Genomic DNA, 13290 nt, shown 5'->3' with positions numbered 1-13290 from the left:
TGGTAAACAGTAACCGTCAGGATATTGACAGTGCAGAATTCAGTGATGGCAATGCCATTGGATGTCATGGGGCAGTGATTGTATTGTCTTGTTGGAGATGGTCATTACTTGGCACTTGTTTGGCACAAAGTTTGCTTGCCATTTATCAATGCAAGCCTGAATTTTGCTGCATATGGACTCAGACTGCTTACTATCTGAACAGTTGTGAATGGTGTTGAAAATTGCGCAATCATCAGTAAACATATCACTTCCAAACTTCTGATGGAGGGTAAACTGAAACAGCTAAGGATCATTGGACCTAGGACCTTACCTTGAGGAATACCTGCAGTAATGTCCTGTGACTGAGATGATGGGCCTCCAACCACACCATCTAACTATCTTCCTCTATGTTAGGTTTGACTCCAATCAATGGAGTATTTTCCTTCTGATGAAGATCAAGCCAGATGAGAATTGCAGATTTTCCATTTTAAATGATGAAAGTGAATCAGATGTGTTTTTGCCACAATTGACAATGGTTTCACAGTCACCATTAGACTAATTTATAACTCCCTGGATTACTAGCCAGTGACAATAATACTATGACACTGCCCGTATCCCCTGCTGCCAAGTAATTTTTAACAGGTCTTTTGTATTGTTTATTACTATTGTTAAAGCTGTCCTGAAGAGGAGGAAGAACGTTTAAGTGAGTATGAAGAGGACAAGCGCATTGCTGAGGCAAGAGCAGCCAGGACCCGGAAATTCCAAGGTACGTGCTCATGAAAGAGGCTGTTCATTGTTCCCATTATCTTAAATAAGCACGTTAAGTGCTGTTGCAGGAAAACACTTTGCAATTTTCCAAAACAGGAAGCAATTTCTATAGAAGTACGCACAAAAAAAACAGGTTTATCTGATTCAGAGTAGATGAATTTTGCCAAATAGATGTCAAACACTGAAATTAAACTTACTCCTGCATAAAGAGAAAAGTTCATTTTAAGTCAACAACACAATATCTTAATTAATTCAAATAGCAGTGTTTTTTTTCCTGTTGCTTCAATGATTGGGAGTTTAGCAAAAAAAAAGACTTGATTTTACCATCTTGGCTCATGTTGTATCATGTGACTTTAGACCAAGTCTCAATTTACATAGCTGACTGGCTTTACATGAAACTTTTGCAATGTTGGAGGACTGGGTGGCGGCATTGGTATTGTGTTGTGCTCATTTGTCCTGCATTGTAGAAACATAGGCAGTAATAAGTGACTACTTATTGAAGAAACAGATGTCAATTGTTGATCCCCACAGGAAATGAATCAAACTTCTACACCAGTTCAGATCCAATAGGAAAGTCCACTCCTGCCTGTTGATGCTGGCCCTACGTAATCTTAAAAAACATGTGGCCAGCATCAAGGTCCTCAAGCTGAGTCCCCTCAGCTGATCAGTGGTTATGTCAATGGTTTACATGCCCAGCATTCTGGATATGAAGACTGTTCTGTGCTCTGGTCTTATAATAGTATCTAGAAGTATTCTGACATTTCATGAACCACGCTTCATGTGATCACTATTAATCTTGTTCTTTACATTTGGACTGCAGTAAATAGATCAGAGTCGAAGAGTGTGGTGCTGGAAAAGCACAGCCCATGTGGCAGCATCTGAGGAGCAGGAGAATCGACGTTTTGAACATAAGCTATTCATCAGGAATGAGCTCATGCTCAAAACACCGATTCTCCTGTGCTTCCTGGATGCTGCCTGACCAGCTACACTTTTCCAGCACCACACTCTTCGACTCTGATTTCCAGCATCTGCAGTCCTCACTTTCTCCCTGCATTAAATAGATGACTGGCCTAGACCAGTAACCTGGTAGAGGTAGAGATAGCAAGCTGTGTTTAGAAGTCTTTTTTTTCCCCATTCCTAAATTAGGAAGAGCAGCGCTTTACTTTCAAATGTCTGCTGTGCTTCCTTAGGAGGATACAAACTGGACATCTATCCCAAACTGTGGACAGTGAGCATCAGCCTTAGACCTCAAGTTTCATGGTTATGTCTAATATCCTGTTCCTTTTGCCATCATTCCAGGGTTCAGTGATTTGATGACTCGCCAAACAACCTGCATGTTGAGGATATTTAAGTGAATAAAGAGCGTTTGTGCCCAGCTTCTCTCACTCCCTCATCCAGAACAACTATGGTGCAATGTGCATGCCCCAAACATAGCAGCTGAAGGATGCTTATTTGATTTGCAGTTGTTCACACCAAATTGCTGCTGTCTTCCAGCACCACAACTAACTTCTGCTTAAAATGACAAATTTCTTGCTTGGGTTGTGAATACTCACACAGAATTTATAATGATCATAGTAAAATTAAAGATATTAGTACCTTTCTAATCTTCCACACACGCAAGGTTACGATCTAACTTGATCTTGACACGTGCAGCAGTTGGTATATGAGATAATCCCTTTGAAATTGAAACAATTGGTCCTATTTATATATTAGGTGAAGTGAGTGTGATAGAATGTATCCTAACATTAAGTGACAAGGTCACCTAGATCAAAAACTAACTTAAATGATATGCAGAACATTTTTTTGTTTAAAATAACTTATCTAAAAATTTGAGGGTACACAAGAGACTGCAATTAACTGTAAGATGTCTGATGGATCCAAAAAACAGACTAATAGAAAAGATGAAGTTCAAACAAAAATGGGATTATCTGAAAAAGGGCACAGGGAACATGGTCATTGGGTTTGTGATTAACTTAAATGTCTACAATCTAAGGCCAAGACTGCAGCAATCATTATAAACACATGGAATTATATTTAACATGTAAGTTCGTTTATCAAACTGTAGGAAATAGGAACAGGAGTAAGCCATTCAGCCCCTCTTGCATACTCCACCATTCATTAGGATCATTTGACAATCCTCACATTCACTTTCTTGTCCAATCCCCATAAGCCTTGATTTCTCAACCGATCAATCTATCACCTCATCCATATATATACTCAAGGACTCTGCCTCCCTCAGCTCTCTGTGGTAAAAAGTTCCAAAGATTCTCAACCCTCTGAAAGAACAAATTCCTCCTCATCTCAGGTCTTAAACTGGTATTCTTTTATTCTGAGACTACGCCCTCAGGTTCTAGATGCCGTGAAGAAAAACTCCTCCCATCATTTACCCTATCAACTCCCTTAAGAATCCAATATGTTTCAATGAGATTCACCTCTCATTCTTATAAATTCCAGTGACGAGAGCTGCAACCTATTAAACCTTTACTCATAATAGAATCCCTCCATACCAGGAATCATCCTCGTGAACGTTCTCTGAACTGCCTTCAATGAACTGGTATTAAAACAACGGGTACGAAACTACTTTCAGTACTCCAGATGTAATCTCAACAATGTCTTGTGTAGTCGCAGTAAGACTTCCCTGCTCTTATACTCTTAACCCCTTTGAAATAAGGGCCAACATTCCATTAGCCTTCCTGATTACCTGCTGCATCTGTGTGCTAGCTTGCTGTGTTTCATATACAAGTATCCCCTAGTCCCTTTGTGTTACATCCTTTTGCAGTTTCTGTCCATTTAAATAATATTCTTTTGTTCTCCCTTCTAAAATGAGCAACTATTCATTTTCTCATCTTATACTCTATTGGCCAACATTTTACCCACCGACTTAACGTAACGATCTCTGACTGTAAACTGTTTGTATTCCTTTCACAACCTGTCTTTCCACCTAATTTAGTGTTGTCTGCAAACTTGGTTATAGTGCATTCACTTCCTTCTTCTGAGCCATTATTTGTAATCAGCTGTAGTCCCAGCTCTGCTCCCTGTAGATCCCCACTAGTCTCCGATCGCTAACCTGGAAAAGAAACTCTTATCCTCCATTTTCTGTTTCCTGCCCATGAGCCAATTCTCTATCCGTGCCAATGTACTACTTCAACACAGTGGGTTCTTATCTTATGACTTAACCTTTGTGAGGTACCATATTGAACATCTATTGGAAGTCAAAATACAACACATCTGCATATACCCCCTGTCTAGTTGAGACTTCCTTGAAAAATTCTAGTAATTAATCAGACACATTTTCCTTTCATGAAGCCATGCTGACTCTGCTTGATTAGATAATGATTTTCTAAATGTTCTGCTATTACTTCCTGAATAATTGATTCCATTACTTTCAAGCAATTGATGTTCAGCTAATTGGCCTATAGTTACCCATTTTTTTTTCCTTTCTCCCTTTTTGAATAGGGATGTCACATTTGTATTTTCCCAATCCTCTGGTACTTCTCCAGAATCCAAAGAGTATCTCCACAGCTACCTGTTTTCAGATCCTAGGATGCAGGCCATAGGGCACTTATCTGCCTTTTGCCCCATTAGTTTGTCTGATACTACTTCTTTAGTGATGGCAATGAAACTTAATTCCTCTCCTGTATTCTGTAGTATTAATGAAATGTTCAAAGTATTGTCCACCGTAAAGATTGATGCAAACTGTCTGTTTAACTCTTCTGGCATTTCCTTTTATCCCCAAAATCATCACCTCAGATTCATTTTCTAATAGGACTTTGTCCACTTTGACCTCTCTCTTCCTTACTATATCTGTAAAGAAGCTCTTATTGTCAGTTTTTATATTCCTCACTGATTTGCCTTTGTAGTTTATTTCCTCTGTCTTTATTATCTTTTTGTCCTCCTTTCTTGATTCTGAATTTATCTCAGTCTTCATGGCTGTCACTGATTTTTGCCTACTCTCCTTAGCTTTTTTGGTTAGCCATGGTTGATTTATCCCTCTCTTAGACTTGTTCATCCTTAATAGAATGTACATTTGCTGAGAGTAACAAATTACCTCATTATTGTCATTCCTGCTAGCCTAGTCATCCAGTTCCCTTTAGCTAACTCTATCCCTCATTTCTTGGTAACTCCCTTTATTAAAGTTAAATGTAGTTGTTTCCATCCCAAGTTTCCCACTCTCAAACTGAATATTGAATTCTACTATGTTATAATCATTACTTCCTCGGGGACCTTTTACTCAGAGGTCATTTATTAAACCTGCTTCATTATCTATTACCAGATCTAGGATAGCCTAAGTCCCTCATTGCTCCATTGCATATTGGTTGAAGAAACTATTACTAATGCATTCTATGAATTCCTTGTTATATGAATAATTTGATTAACTCAGTCAACATGAAGATTAAAGTCACCCACAATTATTGCTCCGTTCTTTTTATGTGCTGCTATTATTTGTTGAGTTATTGTCTTTTCCTTGGAATGGCTATAGTTTGGGCATCTGTACACAACTCCTCCTAATGTATTTTTTCCCTTGCTGTTTCTCACCTGCAACCAATTGGATTCTACATCATCCAAGCCTAGATTATCTCTCACAACCACTCTCATTTAATTTCTTATTAACATGCCACCCCACAATCTTTTAGAAGCTTCATGTTGTACAGAAAGGCTAAATATCCCTGAATGTTGTGTTCCAAATACATGTGGTATTTAGATGTGAAAGCAATATAAAAATGCTGAAATATCTCACAGTCTAACATAAATATTAGTAATATATCACCATTCTTGGTCCAGTGGTTTAAATTTTGTGAATAATTGTAAAATCAGATTCAAATCATAGAAAAATAGGATTTCAGGAAAATCCTAGCATTTATCAGACTTTTGTAACTCCCTACAATATTCCATTAGATAAATGGATCTGATCTTCTATTTGACCTATTCATAATGGCATCATTTCACAGGAATATTCTGAAGAAAGTCTGCATAGTATTCAAATTTTTTTGTGTTTTTATATAGAGTTGATCAGAACTTTTTGTATTACTTTTAGAAGGAGTATTAAATAATTATTTTTCTCTGCATTGTGGTGAAACATATCCTTACGTGTTCAACTGTAGAAAATTGCAAAGTGATTGTTGATTTTTCTGTACAGAGCGACTGAGATTCCAGGATCAGCTAGTTTGCAGCAGTTTGGAGGAGAAGCTCCAAATCTATGCAGAGGTGGCTGAAAGAAATGGCTATGAAGAAGCAGGTCAGGAAACGCAGCTTTTGATCAAACCAGATACCATTGAATTTCCACAAGCTGGATTTTTATTGACTGCTGCAGTCAGGGAGGGTAGGAATATATTCCTCTTCCAAAATGTGTCTATTTATCATCTAATATTAGACTTCATAAAAATTCCAATTATGAAATATCAAATTTGTTGAATTAACTGAAATCCTGTTTAATTCTTATTGCAATTTGTTTCATTTTCTCCTCATTCTACAGCTGAAGGTCTGTTTAGCCTACTGACCTCTCAACCATGCAACTTCACTCAACAGGAAAATTTGGAAGAGTCAGTGATGCCACACAGACTGGAGTTGCTTGGGAGCTTTGGTTTGGAAGCTTCACCACCATCTATGTGTAAGTAGAAGCTGGGGTATTTATAAGGAGCAATGTATTAGATGGATAGTCATATAAGTGTCAGACTTTTTAAAAAGAAACTTCACCTATATTATTGTACAGAAAATTGGAGGAGTTTTTAAGAAAGCTGTTATTTTCAGTACATGTATTTCTCCATATTTTTGTTGACTTATCAACTATCAACTTCATGAATTAGGAAAATTAAGATGTATTAATAATTAAAATAAACATTACAAAGATAATGTAATCTTACAAAAGAATTAAATTAAAATATCTTTTAAATGGCACTATAAAATAATGTAGCCATTAGTTATATATTGTTCATTTTCAGACTATCTTTCAGTATTTGCTGTGGGCTATTAGTGCCATTTGCTAATGATTAGTATTGATTCCTACCTCAATGTGCAGATTATATGCTTTATAGATCATGTGCCAAGCTGAGTAATTAGGATACAGGATTTTTCACAAATGTTGCAAAATGCCATTACTTCTCCTGGCACTCATTAAGAACTAGATATTTACCAATACTTGTTCAATCTTGCAGGTCATCTTATGATGTATTCTCAAATTGTAAAATACATATTGTTCTCTCAGACCTGTACAATTTGATACCTAAAACATCAGTAGATTTTCAAAATTATTTGAATAATATTTCTTTAATTGCTTAGTTATACCTGATGCTTTAAAATAGAAAATTCTCCACAGGATGTTTTTTGGTAGTAACTTCACTATTTTGAGATTTTACTACCTGTCAATCTTTTTCCATTTATACATTTCTTTAGATCTATATTGGGAAGATAGTGACAGAATCAGACAGAGTCAGTATAGATTTACAAAGGGGAAGTCATGCTTGACAAATTTGCTGAAATGTTTTGAGGATGTCAATAGTTGAAAGGATAAGGGTAAGCTAGTAGCTATGATTTATTGGATTTTCAGAAGGCTTTTGAAAAGGTCCCACATAAGAGATTAGCATGCAAAATTAAATGATCAGGAAGCAAAATTAAAAAGATCAGCTTGCAAATTGAAGCACGTGGATTTGAAGTATTGAAATGGATTGAAACTGGTTGTCAGGAGAAACCAAGGGTCCTTTTCTGAGTGGCAGGCAGTGACTAGTGGGGTACCATGGGGATTAGTGCTTGGATCCAGCTACTTATAATCTATATTAATGATTTAGATGAGGACACTATATACTGTATCTCCAAGCTTTCAGATGACACAAAACTGTGTGGAGACAGCAGAGAAATTTCAGTGTGATTTGGACAAGTAAAATAAGTGGGCGAGTACTTGAAGATGCAGTATAATGTGGATAAATATGGTACCAAAAACAGAAAGGTAGATTGTTACCTGAATGGGGATGGATTGACTAGATTAGATTCCTTACAATGTGGAAACAGGCCTTTCGGCCCAACAAGTCAACACTGACTCTCCGAAGAGTAACGCCACCCCCCTCTGACTAATGCACCTAACAACTATGGACAACTTAGCATGGCCAATTCACCTGACCTGCACATCTTTGGAATGTGGGAGGAAACCAGAGTACCCAGAGGAAACCCACGCAGACACACGCGGAGAATATGCAAACTCCACACAGACAGTTGCCCAAGGCTGGAATTAAACCTGGGACCCTGGCGCTGTGAGGCAGGATTGGGAAAGGGGAAAGTCCAACAAGACTTGGGTGTCCTTATGCACCAGTCACTGCAAGTAAACATACCAGTGTAGCAGACGGTGAAGAAGGCACATGGTATGTTGGCCTTCATAGTTAGAGATTTAGAATAGCATCCCTGGAAGCACACTTTCAGGTAATAGAATCTTTCTGCAACCTCAAAACTGGTGGCACCAATGGTTATATCTGGTGTTGCAGAACCTATGCCTGAAGGTGTTCCAGCTGTAATTACATATGGCAGTTTTAATTGAGCTATCTACATGAATATGTTAACATAGAAATAGCAAGGGAGATGTAAAAATAAGTGTACAATTTATGAAAATTGGTTATGAATCACATCTGCATGCTCTGGTCCAGTTATCTTTTAGTCTTTAATCCTGCTTTTGTACAATGTGAAAAACCCACATTAGTACTGCATAGTTCTTGATGTATGGGATGCATAGCCAGCACCAACTTGAAAATAAACCTGGTCAATTTATTCATTCTGGTTAAATACTTTCTTCATGCTATGGTGACTTTTGAACTGCAGTGAGAAACCAGTGGTGGTACAGAGGCACACTATACATTGATGAATGAGCCGCCAGTGGAAGTGGTGAAAACTGTTAAAATTTCAAAACTTACACAGCATTTGGATGGATATTTGGATAGGAAGGATTTAGAGGCATGTGGACCAAACACTAGTAAATGGGTCTAGATTAATTTAGGATATCTGGTCGGCATGAATGAATTGGACGGAAGGGTCTACTTTTGTGCTGTACATCTCTGTGACTGGCCACGTGTAAGAAATAGCCAACTGACTACCACTATAAATATACTGCACCACGTATTAAATAGTTAATTGCCACACTTACAGATGATAGTTTCAAGAGCATCAGTATTTTTGATTTTTTTTTATTAAATAAAGGAGGTTTTTAAAATTAGAGCATCAAACAATATCCGAAATATTAGTGTGTCAGAATGTTTCAATGCACATGTTAATAGCCAGTACACCTGACTGCTTTAGTAAAGCAATCTATTAAATCTCAATATTTCCTGACTCTACTTTCTTGAGTCACCTTTCCATCCAGTCAGCCAGAAATATGATGTATTGTGACAAGTATGTTATTTTCTTTTGAGAATTATTTTCTTTGCCTCACTCCTCTTTTGTTTCAACCTGATTTGTTACAAGAGTATCTATTTATCCCAAACTTGCTGGCAAACCTGTGGTTTCTGTGCATACAGTAAGCTATGTTTATACAGATAAACTTATTTATTGAAATTATTAATTGAAAGGAAGAGCAACTTTTCGGTTGGCTTGTTAAATGCTAAAACTTAAAAAGATATATCATAACTGGTAGTTTTATAAAGGACATAGATCATAAGTTCATATGATTTACAAGCAGAATTAGGCTACTTGGTCCATTGAGTCAGCTCCACCATTGAATCATGGTTGCTATGTTTCTCAATGCCATTCTCCTGCCTTCTCCCCATAACTCTTGATCTTCTTACAAACCAAGACGTGTCTATCTCTGTCTTAAATACACTCAATGACTTGGCCTTCACAGCCTTCCGTGACAATGAGTTTCACCATTCTCTGGCTGAAGAAATTCCTCTTCATCTCAGTTCTAAAGAGTAATTATTTCATTCTGTTGCAGTGCCTTTGGGTCCTAGTGTCTCCTACTAGTAGAAACATCTTCACCAAGTCCACTCTATTCAGGCCTCTCAGTAAGTTTCAATCAGGATTCCTTCTCATCATTCTAAACTCCACAGAGTAGAGACCCAAAGTCCTCAACTGCTCCTCAAATGACAATTCCTTCATCCCCTGGATCATTCTTGAAAACCACCTTTGGACCCTCTTCAGTGCCAGCACATCCTTCCTTAACTACAGGGTCCAAACTTCTCACAATGTTGCAAAAGTGGTCTGACCAGCGCCTTATGCAACCTCAGCAATACATCTCTGCTCTTGTATCCTGGCCCTCTTGAAACGCTAAATGCTAACATTCAATTCGAGTTAGAAATGCGAATGCAACCTGCAAGTTAACCTTAACAGAATTCTGAACTAGGACTCCTAAATCCCTTTGTGCTTCAGATTTCTGAAGCCTTTCCCTAAATATAAAGTAGTCGATGCTCGCATTTCTCCTACCAAAATATATAGCCTCACACATTGTATTCCATCTGCTACTACTTTACACACTATCCTATCCTGTCCAAGTCCTTCTACAGCTTCCTCATCTCCTCAGCACTGCACATCTCTTTAACTATCTTTGTATCAACTGCAAAGTTAGCAACAATGCCTTCAGTCCCTTCAACCAGATTGTTAATGTACAACATGAATAGTTGTGATCGGAAGACTGACCCCTGTGGAATTCCTTTAGTTTCTGGCTGTCTTCCTGAAAAATATCCCATTATCTCCACTCTCTGCCTTCAGCCAGTCAGCCAATCCTCTATCAGTGTCTTTACAAAACTCACAAAGCAATCCAGACTGCATTAATTGGGACCTACACTGTAACCATGGTCGTCATATTCACGCTGCCCCGTCTGCCTATGTATTAAAGTATTGGTCAAAGTACAACAACAACTTCCAAACAAGTTTGTTTTGTTTTGTGTAGTTGCTGTTATATGCTGCAAAGCTATGTCACCACCATTGGCTCCTCATTGCTGCTCATATGTTAGCAAAACAGTGTGAAATAGTTTTAACTGGGTGAAAACAGTTTTGTTTTCAGGTTACTATTGACTGCATTACGCATTCAGGATGAACCATGCAATATTAAAATGGGTTTTTCACATTGTACAAAAGCAGCTTTCGATAGTCGGCATGTATAAGTGTGTTAACATAAGCATTAAAATTTCACTTTTCTTGCACCTCCTTACAGATACACCTGATACTAGGATCCCAAGTCCTCAGTTATCAGTTGCAGATCCAATGATGAAACAGACAGGAAGTGTATGGTATGGCTTTGACACTCCATTTTTGCAGACAGATGGTGAACTCTACAGACCTAGATCACATGACACTGTACAACAGGTAAATAGCCACAGAAGATTGTGGATCAATCCTGATTTAAGAAAGATTACATTCTGATTCTCAGTGAATGACTGAACAGTTTGCTAGTTTGAACAGTGACCCCACTATACTCACCTCCATCTGTCCCTCACCTTCTTTCCCACCTTGGGAATCTTTACAGACAAATTATTTAATAATCAATTTGGACCGAAGGTGAAAGGTGGAATTTCAAAATTCCTTTGAAATTATACTTTTCTTCAAAATCCCTGTGCAGTAGGCTAACCAGAAACATTAAATCTTTGGATTAATTTCACCAACTTTTATGATCCACAACATGAAATCCCAAGAAAAACTGAATTCTTGTACTTAGCTGCTAATGATTTACTAGACATGGCAAACATTCAAAAACAGCGCCAGAGACCCAGGTTCAATTCCTGCCTCAGGCAACTGAGCAAACTCCACACAGTCATTCTCCCCGTGTCTGCGTGGGTTTCCTCTGGCTGCTCTGGTTTTCTCCCACAGTCCAAAAGTGTGCAGGTTAGGTGAATTGGCCATGCTAAATTGCCTGTAGTGTTAGGTGAAGGGGTAAATGTAGGGGAATGGGTCTGGATGGATTGCTGTTCAGAGTGTCGGTGTGGACTTGTTGGGCCGAAGGGCCTGTTTCCACAGTGTAAGTAATCTAGTCTAATCTAATCTAATTAATTTGTTTAGAATCTGGTCTTGACTAGATTATCTGTTGGTACACTTTTTCTCCACAACCTTTACATTGCTATTCATACTGTTGCTCAAATGAATTTATTTAGAATTATGTTTTATCAAAATAATTCTGTCATCAAAGTATTGATATTAAAAAAGTCTTAAATGATAAATGAAAGTTCCTGAGACTTGCCAAAAATGGACAACATCTGCTAAATTCATAAACGGATTCCAGCTTGCTGTAATTATTTTTCCACTAGTTGTGTTTTCACTTCTTTCATCTCCTGAGTACAATTCAGAATAATTTGTCAGCCTGTTTTTGAATGTTTGCCATGTCTAGTAAATCATTAGCAGCTCAGTACGAGAATTCAGTTTTTCTTGGGATTTCATGTTGTGGATCATAAAATTTGGTGAAATGAATCCAAAGATTTAATCCCACAGGCTAACACACAAGACTCTGTAGAAGTATTGCCAGGGAACACCAATAGATTACACATGCCAACATTTCCAAGCTTTTTGTATTTGATAGCCACTTAGGTGTGCACTGTGAAGCAAGAGCAAGTCGAAATGAATATTTCCATTCCTTTGCTCATACTGCAAGCTATTTATCTCTAAATAAGGTTTTTATCTACCAGTAGTAATAATGCTACAAACCACTGGCCTCCTAAAATTCAAACAGGAAAAACCAGTCAATAGATAGTTCTTTCAAAGAGAGACAATAGGCCAAATGGCTTCACTCTACTCTGTATGATTCAATGGTTCAATAAAGTAGCAAAATCAGTACAAATAAAACATAAGCAACTTTGACTTTAGAAAACTGATTGCCAGCTCTTATAAATTCCCTGGCTTACAGGCCACTGTTTAAACACCTTGGTACTGATTTTAAATTGTGCATTTTAAACATCCACACCACTGAATGCCAATCTCAGCTCTGTCACTGTGGGAGAACACTGCAGTAGTGACCATACCTTGCCTACAGGGGACAGAAAAGTCATTGTCTATTAAAGGCAAGGTGAGCTTTTAAGTTTATAATCAATTTCATCTGGGTATTTGTCACTTGTGAGAAAATATCTCAAACAAAAAATGGTCATGAGATTCATATTGTATTATATTAACAGACAGATTTATATCATAAAAACATGCCATTTTGCTGAAGAGGTCTACACTAGCATTTATGCTTTCCAAAGCCTCTCATTGCTTACTTAACTTGACTTATCAACATGTCTCTCCGTTCATTGCTCCCTCATATGCTTCTCCAGCTTACCCTTAAATGCATCTGTATTATTTTCCTCAAATACTCAAAGTAGTAGAACACTAACAACTTTGAGGATATGAATTATCACAAATTGCTTCTTGATTATCTTTTCTTTATGGCTTTGAATTTTGCACTTTCCACTTACCAGTAGTAACAACTTCTCCATGTCTGCAATATTAAATTGCTGCATAAATTTCAGGTCAGCTCTCAATCTTCCCTTTCCTACAGGAAATAAAATATCACAACTATAACTTGGCACATACTTAGACGGAGGACCTGCCTTTGTGTCTGGACTTAGTATTCAAAGTGACTACTTGTTATGTTCAGTTTACCAGTTT

The 13290-nt window shown here is 37.7% G+C and overlaps 1 protein-coding gene across 7 annotated transcripts in view; it reads left to right on the top strand.

The window, feature by feature from the left end:
• The window catches only part of arhgef28a (Rho guanine nucleotide exchange factor (GEF) 28a), a 447370-nt gene that overhangs the window by 340224 nt on the left and 93856 nt on the right, over positions 1-13290 (top strand). For 6 of the 7 annotated variants that reach the window (XM_060836132.1, XM_060836104.1, XM_060836122.1 and 3 more), the window contains 4 exons: positions 654-745; positions 5885-6067; positions 6221-6355; positions 10871-11022. In XM_060836132.1, the coding sequence (XP_060692115.1) occupies positions 654-745; positions 5885-6067; positions 6221-6355; positions 10871-11022 (562 nt within the window). The remainder of the gene's footprint in view (positions 1-653; positions 746-5884; positions 6068-6220; positions 6356-10870; positions 11023-13290) is intronic. The other variant, XM_060836114.1, reaches the window with a different exon arrangement.

Source organism: Hemiscyllium ocellatum, chromosome 2, assembly GCF_020745735.1.
Source record: "Hemiscyllium ocellatum isolate sHemOce1 chromosome 2, sHemOce1.pat.X.cur, whole genome shotgun sequence".
Lineage (NCBI taxonomy): Eukaryota > Metazoa > Chordata > Chondrichthyes > Orectolobiformes > Hemiscylliidae > Hemiscyllium > Hemiscyllium ocellatum.
This window is presented reverse-complemented; position numbering and strand designations above follow the sequence as displayed.